We start from the raw sequence: 20,779 nt of genomic DNA, 5'->3' as shown, positions 1-20,779 counted from the left end.
GTCTCTCCCAAAGAAAGTACGATAACAAATACATACAAACCACATAACAAAACACACCATATTCAGGGAATAAATAAAAGTCATGTTGCAGTCATGTTGTGTTCAGTGCCTGTAGGGAATAAGAGACTCGTATATGTCCCAGCTGGCCCTTGGGAACCTGAATCGACAGCCAGCAGTTCACACTCTGAGTGTAGTGGGTGTGAAGTATCAGCATGTGTTTAACTTTCTTCTTGTCAAATATATTGCAAAGTTGTTTTTGTGACTTGCCGATCACCTTCCCTTTCAGGCTTAATCCTTTCGGAGAGCGTCTGTTTTTTGCTCTTTACACACAAGTTTGTCGAATCGGATTATGTCAAAATACATAAAGTGCAGAAGAGAAAGTGACTCATGTCAACAAATGTCAGATTTGACTGTGTTTTATTTCCACTGACGGAGGTTAAATGTAAATCTTGCAACTTTTTTTGACAGTTAAACGTCAACGTTGAATTTCTTTAACAATGTGGTTTATCTCTCAACAGGGGGGCAAGAGTCCGGAGTGACAACATCATGTGTTTGTCATGCAGCTTCATAATAAGCAGAAATCCATCAGCTTCCAATATATTTCTTCACTAATATAAACTCACAGACAAACATCTTTTTTTTTTTCTCTTGAACATTTCACCTCAGACAGAAACATGATGGATGCACAATAAATGATGAGATGAAAGGTTGAGAGATCTGGAGCCAAAACAGATAAAATAGTGAAGAGAGAAACGGCAGGAACATCAGTTAAGTTTTCTTTTTTATTCGAACAACTTGAGATCTTGGCTGCATGTGGTCTGAATCAGTCCACAGTGACAGATAAGTGGGATAGGCCTTTGAAGAGAGGTTTTTGCCCTTTGAGAGACCCTTTGGTTATATAACCCCAATCGGTGTGATGCTGTTTAGTGAAACAAAATCTATAAACTTGTCTCATGGGGATTTAATATAAGTGCCTTTAAACTCTGTAACATCTTAATACGTGTCAGAATTCAGCTGCTGCGCCACTCACACGTTTCAAACCATTAACTCTGATGTAAAAGGTGTTTTTCTCACAGTGCGGCTCAGAGCTCAGATCTACACTCATGATATGCGCCTTCACAATAAACTATAGAAGCATATCTGTGTTTTTTCAGCGCAAAAATGGAACAATAATGTCTCCAGGAGAAAGTCAAAGAGGGAAAAAGCTCTTGTTCTTCACGTCGGCCCCGCCCCCTCCTCCTCCTCCTCCTCCTCGTCCTCCTCCTCCTCCTCCTGTGTGCAGGGGACGGGGAGGGTAGAAGTGAAGGAGTCAACTCTCTGCCATTGTTCTTGCTCTGGAAGTCTGGGAACGCGACGGGACGGCGCTGGTCCGGTACCGGTCGGCGGTCTGTCGTTATGACGGGCTCCGGTCCGAAGCTTGGGGTCCTGCTGCTGCTGGCGGTTCTGCTGCAGACTGTGGTCGTCACCATCACCGTGCTGCACTTCACCACGGCTCTCAACTCGGTAAGAAAACAGCCAGAGGTTCGGACCGACGAACCGGGGACGCGCGGAGGCTTTTACGCATCGCTATGCCGTGCGCACCGCGAGGCGGGCGCGGACTTGTTCTGGGTTCTGATGCAGACGCATGAAATTTAAACTAAATGACCTTGAACGGTACTTTGTGATTATTATAGACTTTTAGTGCGTAATTGAGCGTTGACACTTTTTGGAAAAACGTTTTGAACTCGTTTTTATGCGCATCGGTTCCGCTGCTGCGCTCCAGAGCACAAACCAGGCCACACACTGTACAGTATATTCCTCTCACATTAAAATAAGTCCGTTCTGCGCAATGCAACTTCGTGCACACACTTTTCCTCTTCTCTTAATTTACAAACACAGAAACAGAGAGGACAAGGAAGTAACGAGCTCTGGCAGCTGCAGAGGTGAATTGCAGCTATTTTTTATGATTATCTGTGATTATCAGGAAGAGGTTTTTACAGAGCTTGCACGTATGTGTGTGTGTGTCTGTATATGTGTGTGTGTGTGTGTGTGTGTGTGTTGAACTCACTGTGCTTATTTGGTGAAGCCAGAGTCCTTTGGTTACCTGGATTGAGGCCAAGACAACTCTCAGTCTGTGTTTACAGGAATTAATCATCAACCCAGAGGAGATGCAGCAGCAATATATGGAGAAATTAAACATAAACACACACAAGAAAGCAAAGAGGAGGAAAGGGGTCAGAGGTCAGGGAAATATGTTGACTCAGGTTCAAGTTAAAGACATTTCTTCTGCCATAAGGGGGGGGGGGGGGGGGGGGGGGGGGAATTTCCACAGTCGCTGTTTACACACAAACAAAAGGAAAGTCAGTCATACCTCCGGCAGACGTGTTTGACAGGAAGTGAAAGGAGATGTTGGGTCTAATTGATTGTGACTCTGTGCTGTTTTCTTTTCGCTCTGTGCAGATGAAGGAGACGTTCGCCAGGAGCAGCGTCTCATGTCTGACGGGCTCCGACCTGCAGAGCATCACGGCCGTGCGAGGGGATCCGTGCTGGCAGGTCACTCAGCAGCTTCACCTGCTCATCGAGAAGGTAACTCCAAACACACACACCAAACTTCACCTTCAAAACCTCAAGTCGTAACTTCATGCATACAGCATGAAATGACCCGTGTTTCCTGATCAGTATTAATGACTCAGTGATTATCTGGCCAGCTGCTGAGATCTCAGCTCTCCAGTTTTCCCTCCCAGCCTGCACTGGATCAAAAACTCCCCACCCACTGCACTTTGGAAACATTTCTAATCCCCCCACACTTCAGCTGCAGAGGCCAAAGAAGCAAATGATGAAGCAGCTTTCCTGATCGATTATTATACATAGTGTCTCTTATGTAATGTTTTTTTTTTTTTTTTTTTTTACAACAGGGAGTTTTCCCTTCATGATTACATCCGCCTCACGTCACTGGGTTTCTCAGGGAAAGAGGAAAATTGAAGCTGAAGAATTTGATTCTTTTCATAATCGATCAGATGTTTTTTCAGCAAAAATATAAAACTTCCTGCTTCTGAAGTGTGAATGTGTATCTGTTTTATAGAGAGATAAATAGATTAATAGATAAATAGAGACTTTATTTATCCCCTAGGGGAAATTCAGGAAGTTTTATGTGACAGTCGACTGAATATCTTTGGTTTTGTGTGGGTGGTCAGATGAAAGAAGCAAAGTGAAGACGTCACACTCTGCTCTGGAAAATTAGGACGAGCGTTTGTGAATATTAGTTTATTGACATTTATTGAGAAGAGGTGGTTAGTGGCTGCTCGAAATCCATCTAATCCATTTAACTAAATTTATTCCACACTTTCTTCTTCCCTGTCAAAACCTGGCGCCTACATTACCCACAATGCAACTCAGCTGCTGGCAGTTCAGTCAGTGATATTTGGGTGTTTTATGCTAGCAACGGCATCTTTCTAACTCCAACTTCTAACTTTTTAACTTTTCAAACTTCAGACCTGACAGACGCCGACTCGAGTGACATCACTCGAGGACATTTCACACAGGCTTTAAACAACTTCCTCTCCAACACCTCTACACAAGCTTTGATGTGTAAAATCAGCGTCGTTGACCCTTTGACCTCATTTTCTATCATTCTCGAGTCTTTCTTTTCATCTTTCGTGCGTCGGAGAAACGTTCTCCCGTCTCTGTCGCAGAGCTGCATCTTGGGTAAGCGGTTACAAACTGTTGACAGATCATTTCTCACACTGACAGAAGAGCTCTCTCCAACTCGCTGCCTGATAAATGTGAATTACTGCTCATGCTGCTGCTGCTGCAGGAAAAGGTGCGCACACCTGTGTATCATAACAGCAGCATGATAATCGTTAAGATGACAGCAATATTTGTAGTTTTTACTGATATATACAGAGTGCGCTCGGATCCAAACGCCAGATGATTTTTCCTGTTAGTGGCGGATACGTTCTGTGTTTGTCTTATTATAAACAAATGTCACAAAAAAAGAACAAAACTAACACTGGACATGTCCATTAATAAGCCTCATATATTTTCTTCCTCTGAGCCGGAGAGCGCCAATGTTTCCAGAAACTATTAAAAACACGTCAGAGTCTCAGAGTCTCTGGATTTAGTCTTTCAACAAATAAAATATAAACTATGATCAGCCTCAGACTTTAACGTCCCTTTGATGATAAACAGGTTCTGACCTTGAACTAAATACCGAAGTAAGGGCGAGGCTTCAAAGTGACTTGTGAGGACACCAGGTCCTTGTAAGCATGGCGGATCACAAAGTCATTATCATTATTATCATTGTTATTATCGTTATTATCATTACGAGGGACTTCCTGTTCTGTAGATCTGAGCTCTGAAATGATCCAAAGCACCGTCTGCAGACGCACAATGAGCTCCTTCATAGCTGGACGTGATCCTGTGGGGTTTAATCAGCACAGGAATGCATTCACCTGCCCTGCTTAAACACACACACACACACACACACACACACACACACACACACACTCTTATTCTTCTTCCTTTACTTGCTATTTGTACATATTGTTTGTTTTTGCTCCCCTCTCCTCCTCCTCCTCCTCCTCTTCCTCCTCCTCCTCTGACTTTGGGTATTTTCTGACTCAGCTGCCCGATTAAATTTAGTTCAGAGCATAAACATGATGCCAGGGACATTTTCAGCCAGAACACTGTTTTTGAGCTTTTACCTCAGGACACAGTGAATCTACATTTAACCTCCTAAGACCCGAACTCTTGCATGGCGTGCATTTTTAATTTCTCTTTGCTATTTATTCTGATTGGGACCTGAGAAAAATGATGTCCACATATGAGGACATTAGTTTTAAATTTCGATTACTGAGTGGCAGTATAATATCCTCATATGTGGTCACCAGGCCCTTGTTGAGAAAAAGTTAGTATTGTGGTCTAGAGAACCCAAAATGTGAGGTCCACATATGTGGACGCCAGGTCCTAGGAGGTTAAAGATCCTGATAAAAAATCAAATGACTATAAACTATGAAGCCAAAGGAAAAACACAGGAGTAGTCACAACAATAAAATAATCAATAATCGAACTAAACCGGCCAATTTTCCCATAAACAGCTGATATCTGTGATGCTGCAGAATATTACAAAGTAGGGCAGCAGGATATGCAAGAAAGAAAAAATCATATTACACTTCCATTGGCAGATATTGTGATTTGAAATGGTCGTTCTTCATGAAATATCTCATCATCTACTCGATGGATTTGGAACCACATTTTGTTCAGATATTCATGATCGTATGATTCATCCTCGGACTTTTCCTCCACTGCCGCCACGAAGGTTGACATTAGTGTTTTTAACTGAAATATCTTGAGGATTGACAGTCACAGCTGCAGAGGTTCAGCTTCGTTCCAAGGAAGAGAAAGTAAAAGATCTGGCTCTAAATTAGAGGTAATGCCTTTAGAAATAATGTCATAAATACCAGCACTACAGGGATAAATATTAGCATACATGAAAAGAAATATAATTTAAAGTTTCTTATGAGGACAATAAATAATTATGAGGAAAAACCCAGATTGATTTAGTGCCGTTTCGTGGTGTTGTGTTTTTAATTGAATTAAACGTTGTCTGACGTTGCTGGAGCTTGTGCGTATGAGTTGTTCCTCCCATATGTTTGCAACATTTTGATTATGGCTTGCTTTTTGTTTTTTCCAGGTCTTCCTTTGATTCCTCCCTTCAAAACAAAAGTCTTGCCTCATGTTCCGTTTCATCCAAAAGCCATGTCAAAACTTCAGAGAAAAGTCAAATCTGAGAGTCATTACACTGCCCATAAATTCTTCTGGAAACCAGTGAGAACTGCAGCGGCACTGGTGAAACGTTTATTGCTATTAACAAAAAAAACCAACATAAATTTATACTTAAAAATATGTCTTTTCTCTTTTCCCCCCCCGATTCAAACTAACACACACACACACACACACACACACACACATCCAGAATCCGGTTTTACAAAGAAAATGTCTGTCATCAGTTTGGCAGTAGTTGCATCTTTTGGAGCCAATTAACTGGGTGAAGGAATGTAAAACAGGAGGAAGGGAGCGAGGGGTCGATTACCAGCGACGGATCTGTTACGCGACGTGAACGTGAAGCCTCCTTTTTATTCACCGGGGCCAAACTTCCCGATCCGCACGTCAGCAGAATCTCAGGGCCAAAGTCAAATAATGGCCGCTTGGCGGGGACGTGGTCTGAGCTCAAGGCTCTTGTGGTGAATGTTATGTATGTTTTTTTTGTGTGTGTTTTATTCATTTTCGGATTCGGACGCTCCAGGAACTGATTTCTGACTTTCCTTTGTCAACGTTAACGTTTTGTTTTTTTTGGAGGCATGAGGCTCAGAAATGTATTAATGCAATCTTTAATAAATGGTCTCTACTGTTTTCCTTGCAGTCTCTGTCTCAGCGCTACCAGAGGCAGATTTCCTCGGCAGTAAGAGGTGAGGAAAACAAACTATAACATACAAATCAATCAATAATCAATTGAACAAGAAGAAGTTGCTGTGTAGCAAGACAGAGCAGATATGAGTCTAGCTCCTGTGTCGGTGTGATATTCCTTCATTGGTTTATTGTTTTTATTTTTCCATATTAGATGAGGTATCTCGGGTGCTGCCCTCACTGGTGATGGAGGACAGGGCTTCACCTCGCCCCAAAGTGGCGGCGCACGTCACCGGCAGCTTCGTGCCCAAACTGGAGCGAGAGGGAGGAGGTGAGGAAATGAACCGCAACCTCAAACAGCAGTGTGTGAATGCGAGAAGCTCGTCTGGGGGTTTTAAAGTGATCTGTGATAATTTTATTGTTTTGAGTTTGTTTGTGTTTCATTCAGGGAGTCCTCAAGGAACACGGAGCAAAATTACTTTTTAAATTGAATCCGCCTGCACAGAACCGCAGTTCGGTTTTAGTGATTTTAATTTGTTCTGAATCTTATTTGAAAAAGCTCAACAGACTCAAAACGTTGCATCTGCATAAATGAACCTTTGTAATAAAGGATAATTAAAAAAAGATTTAAATATTCTACATTATGTTATTACAAAGCTATGGGAGTCTGTTCTGAAAAAACTTATGTTAAATCAAAATTGTCAAAATTATTAGATAATAACAATTTAATTTTCTTACTATCTAATAATAGAATTGACTTACAAAGTTATAATTAAGACTTGAATGAAAAAAATCTTCTGATTTTATTTTTATCATCCCTAACTTCTTATTTCTTAAACCTGAAAAGTCACAAATTTGACTTAAATATACTATAAATGTATGTTTTTATTATTCCTACTATTCATCTATTTTCTTTTCTTTTCTTGGTGGCAACGGCCTTCCATATACCCCCCCCCCCTTCTGTGTTTTTAATTGATTTAATTGATTTTAATCTGAATGTGTTTCGTTTTACGCAGCTCCTGTCTCGACGGGGCGTCGAGTTCAGGGCCAGAAGATCTCGTGGTGGGAGGGGCAGAAGGGGCTGGCCTTCCTCCAGGACGTCCAGCTGGTGGACGGGGAGCTGGTGGTGCCGCAGCCCGGCCTCTACTACGTCTACGCCCAGACCTACTTCAGACACACCCACTCCCTGGAGGAGGAGGGCGAGGACGAGGAGGAGGCGGAGGACAGAGGGAGGCCCCTGCTGCAGTACGTCTATAAAAAGGTGAGAATCTGAATCTGGTTCCAACACAAGTCGTTTAAAATTTCAGCGTCAGTCCGTCTGTGGAGAGACAGACAGGAAATACGACGGCGTTTCGACCTCCAGGCACGAGGACACGTCTGGAGGTTTATTTTTTTTTCCTATATATTAGTTTTTGTTGCACTGAAAAACCACAGACTGATGATTCACAGCGGGACGGGATCTGAGGGACGTTTGTGTCTTTAGAGTGAGACAGATGAAACGTGAAGTGACTAATACGAGTCCAGACAGCGAGCGTGTGTCACCTCACAGCAAACATCCAAACACAGTCTCTCTCTGCTCTGTCAGGAACAAACTACATATTACTCTGTGTATCAAACCTGTGACAGCTGACGGATTACATCAGGTGAAAAGTCGTCTTGTATTTGTTGTTTGGAGGAAAGTGGAAGGAAAATATTAATATTAAAGAATTACAGTCCAGTTAATAAGTTTTGACCTTTTAAATGACTCATGTTTACAGTTTATAACACCATGAGCTCAGAGTTTGACTGGAGCTGCTGCTTTGTTTGTGTAATGAAGAGAATAAACGTTCTGATGTTTTGGACTTTGATGCTGCTGCAAAGCTTTCCTTCTAATATGGATCGCAGATGGTGCCTTCAAGGACTTAGTGAGACATGAAATGTTGTTTTAATGAAACTTAATTGAAGATGATGTTTTAACAAAGTCAGCATCTGTATGTGTGAAGTCGTCCGGGGTTCGTCTGTCGCGGTACGGACCAAACCTGACGTCCATTTTGAGTCGCAACATAAAGTTTATAAAAGTTGTTGCTGTTAGTTAGAGCGACCTGGTGACGACATTAGCTTGTCACAGGTAAAGTGGTGGCAGAGTAGATGTCAGTCGACACTGCAAATGAGAAATTGTCAGAACACGAATGTACAACATATTTATTTTTTAGGTAATTTAGATATAAAGTCATTGTTATGACATAATTAGTCCACTAGAGGGAACTGATGAATACATTTTTAACTGTAAAATACCCCGATTAAACAAATTTAAAAATCTTATATTACAAAAAAACATGTTGTTGACCTGTATGATTTTATTCCCAACAAATTCCCAGCATCCACCTCTCCAACTGCACATGAACGCCTCGTTCTATCTGCGTTCTCTCTCTCACCTCTTCCTCTCCCCTGCAGGTGAGCTCCTACCCGGTTCCCATCCTGCTGATGAAGACGAGTCGGACTTCCTGCTGGTCCCGGGGCTCCCAGTTCTCTCTGCACTCCGCCCACCAGGGGGGGCTGTTCCCGCTCAGCGCCGGCGACCGCTGTTCGTCACCGTGACGAACGCCTCCGCTGTGGACATGGACGAGAAGAGCAGCTTCTTTGGCGCTTTTCTCATCAGCTAGAGAATCAGACGCAGGAAATCTCTCAGATCTGCGGACGTGATTCGTGTTTTATAAAGTTTGAGTTGATCATAAACGTCCCCTGATGATTACAACCGGAAATATCTGACGACACTGGTTTTATGGGTGAAGAAGGGACAAAAGACAGACGTGGATTTAAGATTTGAACTTGTCACTAAAAAAAGAGTTTTCTGCTGAGACGGTTTTCGTTCCACAAACATTTCTTTGAGGCTGGCGTCATCTCAGCCGCTCAGTCACCCCTTTAATGGTTGCACCTACGACCTATAAATTTGTTTTTTCGCGGCTCAGTTCATACAAAGATCATTCTCCGATTCCTGGTTGTGGCCTGCATCTGTTCGTTTGCACAATTCTCCCCATTCTCCTTCAAACCACAGGCTGTTTCTAAATCCACACGGCTGCCGATCACTTTGGCTTTTCCTCGGTTACACTGATAATTTTTATTGTCCCAGAAGGGATATTTCGTAACCTTTAAATGTTCATGTCTCACATTAAAAACATACATATGCACGCAACATGTGCAGCAGACATATGGTCGTATTTACAGGACCTCGAAGCTGCCGTGAGAGAACCCCAAACTCCAAACCTTAAATTGACTTGTTTTTGCCCGAGACGACAACCAGCATTAGCTGATGTCCCGTGATGTCTCCCAGGTTTGTGCCACACACAGCAGTCATGTGACTAGGAACGTACCATTTATGTGGGAAGTGGTGGTACATTCCACATACCAGAATGCATTTTTAAAAAAAAATTTGATGTGAAGAATCTTTTAAAAGAAATTCCACAAATTCGGCAAACTCACCTCCCGGATTCTCCACAAGGGGGAGCTGTCGGGTCAGCTCAGATATACACGAGCCGACCTGCGCCACCTACAGGAAGACAACAGTAGTTCACTCTGTATTAATTATATTATTTGTTATTAAGTGTTTTCTTCTTTACAGAAAAAAACCGCCTCTAAGAACAGTTTGTGTGAAAACTCTTCTCAGATGGTATTTACTGATCATCTGTCTTAAGTGATTGTGTTTCAAGATGTAAATATTGTGCTTTTAATTTGTGTTGTTTTTAATTTTTAATTCTTCTAATTGGCCTGAAAATTAGGAGTCTTAATTGTCCCTCTGTAAGATGTCAGACACAGTTAGAGTGAGAGAAGTTGCCCGTGTTGACGACCACACTGGAAGACAGAAGGTGTAACGTCATCACCTTCCTCCTTTGTGAGTTCTGAAGTGAAAAACCCTGCTGCCTGTGTTTTCGTTGGCGGCAGCATCAGAGTCTCTCCCGCCCGCTGCTGTCAGTCTTCCCTCCGCCGCAAAGCGCTCTCCAAGTGGTGTGTTTAACGCCTGCTAACGGCTGGTATTCTTGGGCCGCCATGTCACGTTGGATTAAGCGCAGATGTGACCTGCAGACGTGGAAAACATCATTCGCATCAGCATCCAAACAGCAGAAATATCTGCCGTCTTCCACGTGGTGTAATGAAAACTGAATTAACTAAATTGTTGATTATAATTGACTGAGGGAGAGCTGGACGCATCAGTGACTTCATGTGATTGAGCTAGAAGGTTCATTATTGATCCATAGGAAATGGATTTGACAAAAGGTTCATTTAGCATCTCGTGGTCGGAGTTACGAGACACCTGTTGTCATGTGATCAAAGTTTCATATTAATCTGATAAGTGATCTTTAAATACCTTTTGTATTGGTTATAAAGACAGTTCCAAGTTCTTCAGTTATATTCACTGATGCATCCAGATCTTGTTTGAGAGAAACTAACAAAAGTGAACAATTCAAAAATAGAAAAGACGAAACAGAAAGACGTTTTATTTTTGTAATTAAGGTTCAGAAACTAAACATTGTTGTTTTTACCGGTGTGACATGAATGCAGCATTCACTGTAGCATTTATGTAAATATGAAACGTGACTTTTTTCTCCTTAATTTCTTGTTTTTGCTTTGAATGTAAAGATTTTTTTTTACTAAGTGGTTGTTTTAGTTTTGGTATCTACAAAAATTACAGCAACTAATTTACACTCCAGAGGCCGGTTGCACAAAACACCTTAAGTTCTCAACATAAGTAAGGCACTTAAGGTTTGATGTTTCCTCAGCTGAGGGAGCTACTGAAGGGTGTTGCACAGAATTAGTAGTTAAGGAAAAAAGTTTAGGCCTTTGCAGGAGTGAAGGAGATTTTACAGAATTAAAATTCAAAAAGTTAAAAATCGCTGGTTTAAGTGATTCCTAAAGTAAAAGGAGAAAATCTTAAACACATTTTAAGGAAACTTTAAGGGTTTATTGTGCAACTGTTTTTATTTTACAGACACCTGAACTCAGACTTTAAGGAAAATCTTAATGTAGGGTGTTTGGTGCAACTGGCCTCAGGACCAGATGTGTAGTGAAGTGGATGGATGTGGTTTATTTGACCAGCGTCGTGTTTGAGCTCCTTGTTGTGAAAGTAGTGACAGTAATCTGCTGGTTGTTGCGGTCTGATGGTGTCTTTTTGTTTTTTCCTTTCACACCTGATCAGTGATGTGAAATCAGACTGTACCTTATATTCGACCTCCATGTGGAACAACAGGAAAACATCCACCTGCAGCTGCCGGTCGTCGTCGGCTGGAGCGTGGAACATCTGGAAGGCACCAAAAACATGAAACTGTACAATAATCAGAACAAAACAAAAAAGTTATTTTTTACCAAGTAGATCAAAACTAATGTGAATGTAAATATAAAAATGTTTTTGTCTGTAAATATGTGAAATAAAGACACTGTAAAACAAAAAAACAAAGAAAAAAAAAAAAGTTCCATCACGATTTATTCACCAAACTTTTTCAGCTTCAACAGGTTGTTTCTGATTTCCTTATGTAGTCCTTTATTCAGTCATGCAACCTAAAGTTTATTTAAAACCAATTTTACAAAAACACATGAAAAATTGTGAGTTTATTTTGTACTTACAGTATCATCATTTATATTTGTCTCAAAACTATTTTAATAAACTATTTGATGTTTTGTATATTTAGTATCGACGGTGATCTGTGAGTTGCATGACAGATCGATGGACTAAATAAAAGGAAACCAGAAAGCAAGGTCAGTGGAAACTTTTGGTGGCTAAAGCTGAACTTTAAAACAGTTACGCAACATAAATTTCTTAGAGCGCTGCAGTTTGCCAAAACCAGATTATAGCAGAGGGAATCCTGCGCCTGAAAACCACCTGACTTATTCAGAATCAGGACAAACTCGTGTAGATCAGTCTCATCTGATCTGGAGCTTTTCTCTCTGGACTTTCAAAGATCTGACTTAACATTAAATTACACTTTTTACTTTGTGTTTGGAATCGATTGTTATTATTTATTATTTTTGGCAGAGCTGAGACATTCGTTTAGTTCAGTCACTCAAAATAATAAAAGTGAGGCTGCAGGGAGCCAAAAGGACAGATAAACACCGGTCCACCTGATGGGGATTGTTGTAGATTACTGCACATTGACAGGGGGTGTCCTGCCCCCTGCTGGTGTGTTGTAAACGCTGCAACATGAAGCTCTGTGCCGCCCTCTAGTGTCGATCCTCAGTGCTGCAGGAACAAGCAACAACACACTGTGGCTCCTCAGAAAACTGCAGAGAGATTCGGCTTCAGACGACAGCGAGACAGAAAACAAATAATCACATAACACTTTGTAAGTTTTTGATTTTCTTTCTTTTTTGTGGAAATATGTTACAGTTATATTACAGGTATTTAAATGCCCCGAGGGAGAACAAAAAAAACAAAAAAAAAAACAAAAACAAAAAAGTTTGGAGACACCAGAAACTAACACTAAGAAGAAGACAGCAAATTAACCGAGACAGAAACAGTCCAGACTGGATCGACAGACTTGACAGGCAGAGTAGGTCAAACTGAAGCCCGGCACGTAGCCTGCGGTAGGAGACGTCCAATAAATACTGCAAATGTTGTTAACAAAACTTATTAAAAAAAATTGAACAAAAGACAAGGAAAACATGTGCTCTCCTTCTTGAGTCCTTTGTTGTGTTTAGCAGCATGTGTGTAGCTTTCAGAAACCAAAAACTTGTGAAAACAGCGTGCGGGGGGCCTGCGGTCAACCAGAGCATTCAACACAGGTGAGAACAGGTCGGTAATATATGGTGGCTTGAAGATGTGTGTGTGTGTGTGTGTGTGAAAAAGTGATAAAAGTGCTTAATACAAGAACACACAAATGATCGACAGGTTATCTCGCAACCTTGATATATTTAAACACACAAAATTCACCATTTAACCACTTAAATATATGGTTTTGTTTTTTTCTTTTTTTTTTTTTAGTATGCAACAACATCTTAGCATGATGTTTGGGTGTCACGGCGTGTTAACACTCAACAGACCTGACATTTGGCTGGTGGTGTTAAATTCACATCCTTAAAGATAAGAGCGACTGGATCATTTTAATGTTTACGTTCAGGTTTGTATCGTGTCATGTTTTTACTTCTGGTCGTCTACAGTTTACAAAACACAATCTACCGTTCACGTGTGGGAAAATATTCTGGTTGAAAGCAGCTCCGCCCCCTGCACTGGCTTCCATTGCTTTGAATGTAACTTATAAAATATTTCATAAAATGTCTTCTTATATGGAAACTGGGAAGTCCATGTACAAAAAGTTCTTTCTTTTATATAAATTACACCAGTCTCTGATGATGATGATGATGGTGGCGATAATGATGATGTCTCCGTTCCTGCTAATAAAGGTTCATCTCCAAACCAAACCCTTCCCTTCATACATACACACTCACATGCTCGCACACACACACACACACACACACACGGAGGCGTGTGACCGTGGTCGACACTCCCGACTTTGCTACACAACATGCTCTACACATTTTACCCACAGTAGAGAAGAAAACAAAAGAAAAGAAACTCTATCCCCGCTGAAATGAAATCGCTGCACATACAGTAACGCTACATCTCCTCTTTCTTTTTCCTTCTTCTCTTCCACGCTGCATCTGTAATGCGAGACCACAAGCATGGTGCAGTTTCGGGCGATGGACGGAGGGCAAACCCTCAGCTTCAGCTGGTGACCCTCACTACCGCCTGTCACTGTAGCTGCCTTGTTCTGGCTCCGCCACTGCAGGTCCCTGGCACGACCCGATGGATAACGCCCAGCCGGCGGGGCGGGGAATGTGCGTGACGACTGACCACAGGAGGGGCGGGACCTCAACAGTCAAACCGCATCTCCAGCGAATCGTCAAAGCCCCTGTTGTCGTGCCCCGCCCCCGACAGGAAGGTGGCGGTGACGGGCGCCCCCGTGGCCGCGGTGACGTTGAGGAGGGTGTTGCCAGGGGAGCTGGTGGCCGGGCTGCGGAGGGCCGCCGCAGTGATACTGGTGAGGTTGATTCCCAGCGTGAGTCGGGTTTGTTCCAGAGCTTTCTCCGGCACGGCGAAGGCCTCCAGCTTCTTCTCTCCGTTGGCCATGTAGGAGTTCTGGCAGCCGCGGCAGATACAGTCCAGACACGCCTAGCACAACAATCAATAACAAAACGCTTTAATCAATAATGACAACATCGCACGTCATCCAGCGTTTACACAGGACAAATAGATTGTTTCATCAACTGCTTAGAGGAGGAACTTCCCTCACTCTCTTTATGACCGGGTCAACAATGTTTCAACCCCACGCTTCACTCCCAGAGAAACCAATCAGCCATAAAAACATGTTGCAATGTAAACAAACACAAGCTCAGGTAAACGTGTTTAGGGTCACTAGTGTTCTCACCTTGCGGTTGGAGTAGCAGGGGCAGCGCTGCCCCCTACAGGTCAACACGGAGGGGTTCTGTGTGGCTCGGCCGCACTTGCAGCCCTTCTTCTCCACAGGCTTTTTATACAGTGGCTTCGAGGGGCTGGGTGGGTGTGTCAGCGGGTGTGCATGGGGGTGTGGGGGCACCCGGTCACGGGGCTGTGCGCGGGGCTTGGGGACCCCTTGTCTGGCCTTGGTATAAGCCTTCTTAGTGGCCCCGTGATGCTCCACAGTCTTTTTCAGTGCCTTGTTGGAGACGAGCACAGCCTTGCCCACTTTAGGGGGTCCACCGTTAGGCACCGGGGCCAGGTGGGGGTGGGGCGGGGCTGGAGGAAATTTAGGCTCCTGTTTGGTGGTGGCACCAGGGTTAGGGTGGTGGGGGGAACTGTTGGCACCGAGGGGAGGCCCTCGTAGGAGGCTGGAGATGGGGAGGGGTTGCACTTTCTCGCTGTCGCTTTCTGAACGGGAACGTTTGCGGTGGCACCGAGGGGGGACACGAGGGACGACTGTGGAGGGCTGAGGGGGGGGCTGCAAGGATGGCTGCGGGTGAGGCTGGAGGGGACGAGTGCTGTTCTCTGGGGGGAGGGAGGGGATGAGGCGAGAGGAGTCCGGCCCTGATGGGCAGTGAGACCCGTTGAGGCTAGACTGAGGTACAGAGGGGGGGCAGTCTGGCTGGGGGTTGGGCTCGGGTGTGGGGTCAGGGTCCGTCTCCAGAGTCCTGAGCACCTCCTCAACACTCAACAACAATGGCCCCCCTCCATGTTTTAGTTCATCCCCAAAAGTGCTGATGTCACAAAGCCCCGCCTCCCCAGTCCCCGTGACACTCACACACACCGGGATCTCCCCCGAGAAGCTCTCCTGCTTAGCAACACCTCCACCTGTTTCTATGGTGATGGGTTGCAGAGTGTCCGAACTGACCAGGCCGTTACAATCATGCAGTCCGTTAATGCTCACGGGGCTCGGCTCCTCCCCCTTCAGCTCCTTTGTAGGAGGAGCCTCGCTGGGCTGGACAACGTCAGAGGTGGAGGCTGTTTGTGACGGCCCGACTGAATCTGAAATGTCCTCCGCCTCTGGCTCGCTCTCGGCCAACGTGAGGCCCTCGTTGAGGATGGCCTGGAGGTCCGGCGAGTCACTGGCAGCGCTGGCTATGTGCGGGGCGAGTGGCGACTGTGTGATGTAGAGACAGAGCTTCCTGTAACAGTGGACAAGCAAGGAGAGCTGCCTGTTTTCCTCAAAGCGGGAATAGTCTTTACACCAACTACAGGACGGCTTCAGCTGCATCCTCTGACCCTTACAGCCTCGACAGACGTAATGCTGACATGACGAGTCGGTGGGAGCGATGGGGTCCTGCAGCAAGTTACCTGAAGATAAGAGTAAAGAGAGCAAACAGGAAATATTAATACATGACACATTTCACAGGAACACATCAGATCAGCTCACACTGATGATTAATTAACAGACTTTCACGGGATCCAGAAAAAGCAGAACAGCTTGTCAATGTAAACACTGCAACAAACCTCTTATCGGACTGAAGTATCCAAGCACATCCATGTCCCTGATAAACTATGGTCATGGCTTCTCACGTTTTTTCTTATGATTTACAAACTACTGTTTCCTCAGTAGCTTCCTGAACCGATATGTATTTGTAAACCTGAGTGGTGCCTGGCGACTTGCCAGACTGGATGACAACCGCTCTTTGAGAGGAGCTTCCTTAGCAACGCTGATCACTAGGGAGTGCAGCTGCAGATAGGAAGAGAGGATGAAGGTCCATTCATAAGAAACAACCAAGCTTACACACTCTGTCCGATAAATCCCACACAACTGCAGAGAGTCTATATTTAACACAATGTATGGACTGCTTTCACACTGATCTATTATTTATACAGTGGAGATGGAGGAGGTTATCTGTAAGTATATATATCACCTTTGACTCACACCGAGTCGGAGCAATATGAAATATAACATCAATAATTCAAATATAATCCAAATATCTTTCCATTTACTGACAACTTGGAAAAAAGCTTCCTCTGCAGAGCCACAAAACAACATGAAACACAAAGCGCGGTATATCCACTCACTATGGCTAAGAGAGAGTTGCTGCATTATGTATGAGAAAGGAAAACCATGCATTAAATATCCAACCATAATAAATCAAAATATTATTTACAACCTACCACCAACAGACAAACCACAGAAAACAAATTGAATCGCAGCCAATTTTATCTTGTGCAGTTACAGCCACTGGCGTGAAAAAAAAAAAAAGTTTTTCAACATTGTAAAACAAGATTGTTTCCTAAAGTAGACAAACAATATTTCATCTTGTTCTCCACTTGTTTTACTTTTTCATATCTATTTTACTTTTTGCCTGAAAGAAAAAAATCTTCTAGGGATAAAGAGTGTGAGGAAGAGATTAGGTGCATAACATCCAGTATGTGGAAACACTGCTATTCAACATGATAAACAGAGAAACGCCCCGATGCTGCCAAACAGCACACAGAGGGGGGTGTGTCACGATGGGTGTAGCTGTGGCTGATGATGCATTCATTGCCCTCGGACACGGCGCTTACAGATTTTCATAAACAAGACTTGAATTCAGATGGATTTAAGTGTAAATAAAAGCTGCTCATATTTTTCTTTTATTCATGCACCAGCATGCATATAAAGGTAAAAGCAATAAATCTTAATAAATGTATCCGTCCCAAGCAAAATTCTCTGCAAGTCTCACCTAGAAAAAAATTCAGGTATCAAAAAACCCCCCAAAAAACAGGGGTTGTGCAGATTCTGCATATCAAGCACCCTCATAATTTGAATACACCACTGTGCACATCTGCTGTGACTCTGTCAAACATTCAACTTTCAACACTTAAGTAAAGATGGAATAGTATTATAAGTACTCATTATGCAGAATAGCAATTTCAGATATTTTTTTAATTTGTATGCAACTTGTGTATTATCCCATATATATTATATAACCTGTAGCACTACTATACTGTTGTCTTATTCTTTAACAATACATATTTTGATAACATGTTCTTAAAAAAAATATATCAGTGTTACTCTCAAGTTTTATTTTACAATCTGTGCTTTATTTTGTAGTTTGACTATTATGATGCTATTTTTGTTATGTATTTTATTCCATGGGAATCTACCTACCTTTATCTGATTTCATTTAATTGTACTGAAAAGTTTTAATCATGAAAATAACTTTTTTTTAATCTTACTTTTGACAGGTACTGAGTAAATTCCGATATTTCCGATTGTACGTGAAAGCAGCATTATTTAAAGGCTCGTTCCCACTGCGAGCACAGCTGACAACAACGCACGTTACCGAAAACCTCTCCCAAAAACACACGTTCACACTGGCACATTATCAAATAAAAAAATAAAATAAAAATAACAACTAAACACTTACCGCAGACCAAGCAGGACAGGGACTGTCGGAAAAACGGCAGCAGCTTGCAGAGCTCCGCGAGGGCCCGGGGGTCTCGGGGGTCGCACTGCAGCACCGAACGGCTCGCGGACACGTAGAGAGAGGTCGCATTCACCGGGTTCATCTCAGCTGCCTGGCCCGGGGCCCCAGTCCGGTCCGGTCCGTTAATTTGTACGAATACGTTAAAACACCAAAGCCGCGCAATAACACAAACTAGCCGCAACTCCAGTGTTGTGTGAGGTAAAATTAGTGTTTTTGTCAAGGGAGTCTGGCGGCTTTGAAGAGATCATAGATGGATGTAACGGTTTCAGTTCCCAGTCGGTAAATCCCACATATATAGCAGTCTGTGCACAGAGCAATCGAGGTTACTCATCCCCCCCAGTCACATCCAATCCATCCCCAATGCGCCCCAGCTCTAAAAGCACTGCTGCTTCCGATGGGAGCGATTATTATTAACTGCATTCACGGGGAGGCCAACCATGCATAAAAACGTCGGTTCATCCAAGTCGGTTCGGTTTGTTTCCATACAATCCGTGAGTTGTGATTAGACAAAGCATCGTGTGGCGCCCTTTCCTCCACCAGTGGCCTTTTAACGTTACTTACAGCTGGTTAGCTAGCAGCAGCAGCTCCGAAATTTAAACGGGGGCTTTCGTGACAAAGTGCTCCGGTCTGCAATGCTTTTCCCCCCGATATTCCATAGTCCACATGCATGCTCGCCCCGGGTGTTCACGCCGGTCCAGAGCTGGTATCACACGGTGCATTTATTACCCCAGACAGAGGCATCCGTGTCTGTTATTTCGCTCGGCGGTGCAGCCCCAGCAGGCTCGTTACGGCTGTGTTATTGTTCGCGGAGATTCATGGCGGCTCGAAAACAAAACAGGCCGCCCCGGTTTAGAAATGGTCCCCTTTGGTGAGAAACGTCGACAGCTTCGGGTCGATGTGGATAGAAATAGGTCAAAGACAAGCGGTGGTTATTAAAACAAAAATAATTTCAAAGCTCCGATGCTTCTCTCGGTGTAGAGAAAAATAAGCCAGCGGAAGCACCGGGCTCTGGTGACAGTGCTAGCCGCCTGAGCTGGACCGGGAAGCCGGCTAAGAAAGCAGGCCGCTTCCCACTTCTCGGGATTAGCGGGGGTCTGTCGCTCTCGCTCTCGCCTCGGTGGGAATGTAGCAGGAAAAAATGAGGGTATCGACAAAATTAAGTCCTCCTGCAGCTTCTGGTAGACATCCGGAGTGTCAGATAAGACCGAAAGTGAATTAAATCCCTATTTGTGAACCTTGCTATCATTAGCCGCGGAGCATTCCTGATACCTCCCGTCGCTTTTCCACACACAAACAAGGGGGCGCTGTTGCCCAAATATCGCGAGAACACACACACTTAACGGCGGGACGTTTAAACAACAATCGAACGTACATCGATGGTATATTAAACAATTGATTTATAAAATAATCTGTTAATTAATCGGTAATGGAAACAATTAAACAAACATTATGAGAATTTAAATGAGTGAAACTCTTTTTGGATTACTGTTGATACTGTATTAACTCTATTAATTTACAGTAAAGAGATGTGTTTTCATGAAACATATAACATATTTATGATGTTCTTGTTTATCCTCCATGTTTTTGAATTATTTAATATGGGCCAAGCAAAGTTGCCTGGATTTCTTATATTTATTTTAGCTAATTAAACATTGCACAGACATAAAGCCATTAAGAATTTTACATAAACAGCCCACCTGTTTGTGTTTTAACCATTGTTGTTGTTAAAATGATTAATCACAAGTAAGGGTTTATCCTTTAAGGTGTGTTACTCCATAACTTCCCATTTAGAAATACTCCTCATTTATTGATGTAATGTGTGACAAATTTCTAACTCACTGTTTTCACTGACATATTCAATATCAAGCTTAATACTGTTCCGGTACAATTTTAAGTTTTTATGAGTCATTAATCTAAGTTTGGAAAAGAGAAAGCAATTACATCATTGACTTAGTTTCACAACTGTCTGCTGACTGTTTCAGTTAAGCCACAGTCCTGGCTCAAAACAATGAAGTCTTACACAAACAGCTACTTACATGAATTCGCCCTAGGGGATAAATAAAGTATCTACCTGAAACATTTTCTGCTTTTTTAGGATATTTATTGCTTTGTTATAATTGTATGTAATTTTCTACAGTTTTAAAATAGATTTTTCACACCTACTTTAAGTTGTTACAACATTCAGATGTTGGGAAGAACATGTTACTCACAGTTAGTGTTATCTACAGCTTAATTTAGAATTTAATAATAGCGTTTGTAACCCTGCATAAAGCTTGAGGTCATACTGTAAGTCATTACTGTACATGTGTCATGTTCCTGTGGATTTCCATGGTCATCTTTAATAGCAGATATTGTGACTCATCATTGTAGGAAAACCGTAGGCATTACTAAGAACATTAAACACTCTGTTCTGTTTAAATGTACCGGTGTGACTGTGAGCCACCAGCAGCACCCTGAAAGCGAAGCATCATTATTTTTGTATTATTCATATCCTGTGTTGTTCCAACTA

At 42.9% G+C, this 20,779-nt stretch overlaps 2 protein-coding genes across 2 annotated transcripts; one reads left to right on the top strand and one right to left on the bottom strand.

Moving 5' to 3' along the window:
- The first annotated feature begins 1,290 nt into the window (after positions 1-1,290).
- On the top strand, positions 1,291-12,349 carry tnfsf10 (TNF superfamily member 10). The gene is given in 7 exon segments (XM_056364083.1): positions 1,291-1,503; positions 2,440-2,565; positions 6,401-6,446; positions 6,599-6,715; positions 7,401-7,645; positions 8,818-8,944; positions 8,947-12,349. Coding segments are annotated over 7 exon segments (849 nt in total). The 5' UTR covers positions 1,291-1,395; the 3' UTR covers positions 9,027-12,349.
- msl2b (MSL complex subunit 2b) lies at positions 11,823-19,552 on the bottom strand. Its single transcript, XM_056364081.1, has 3 exons — positions 18,211-19,552; positions 14,778-16,159; positions 11,823-14,521 (listed from the first exon to the last, which is right to left on the bottom strand). The coding sequence occupies exons 1-3, from the start codon at positions 18,350-18,352 to the stop codon at positions 14,222-14,224; spliced, it is 1,824 nt and encodes a 607-aa protein (XP_056220056.1). The 5' UTR covers positions 18,353-19,552; the 3' UTR covers positions 11,823-14,221.
- Positions 19,553-20,779: the final 1,227 nt, after the last annotated feature.

Source organism: Seriola aureovittata, chromosome 20, assembly GCF_021018895.1.
Source record: "Seriola aureovittata isolate HTS-2021-v1 ecotype China chromosome 20, ASM2101889v1, whole genome shotgun sequence".
Taxonomy (NCBI): domain Eukaryota; kingdom Metazoa; phylum Chordata; class Actinopteri; order Carangiformes; family Carangidae; genus Seriola; species Seriola aureovittata.
This window is presented reverse-complemented; position numbering and strand designations above follow the sequence as displayed.

What these genes read in the sequence shown, in the direction of transcription:
- msl2b (XM_056364081.1), bottom strand. Translation starts at nt 18,352, where the DNA reads ATGAACCCGGTGAATGCGACCTCTCTCTACGTGTCCGCGAGCCGTTCG. An exon ending in CCTGTCCTGCTTGGTCTGCG is followed by an intron (nt 16,160 to 18,210) that starts GTAAGTGTTTAG and finishes TCTTATCTTCAG; the next exon opens with GTAACTTGCTGCAGGACCCC. An exon ending in CCTGCTACTCCAACCGCAAG is followed by an intron (nt 14,522 to 14,777) that starts GTGAGAACACTA and finishes TTGTTGTGCTAG; the next exon opens with GCGTGTCTGGACTGTATCTG.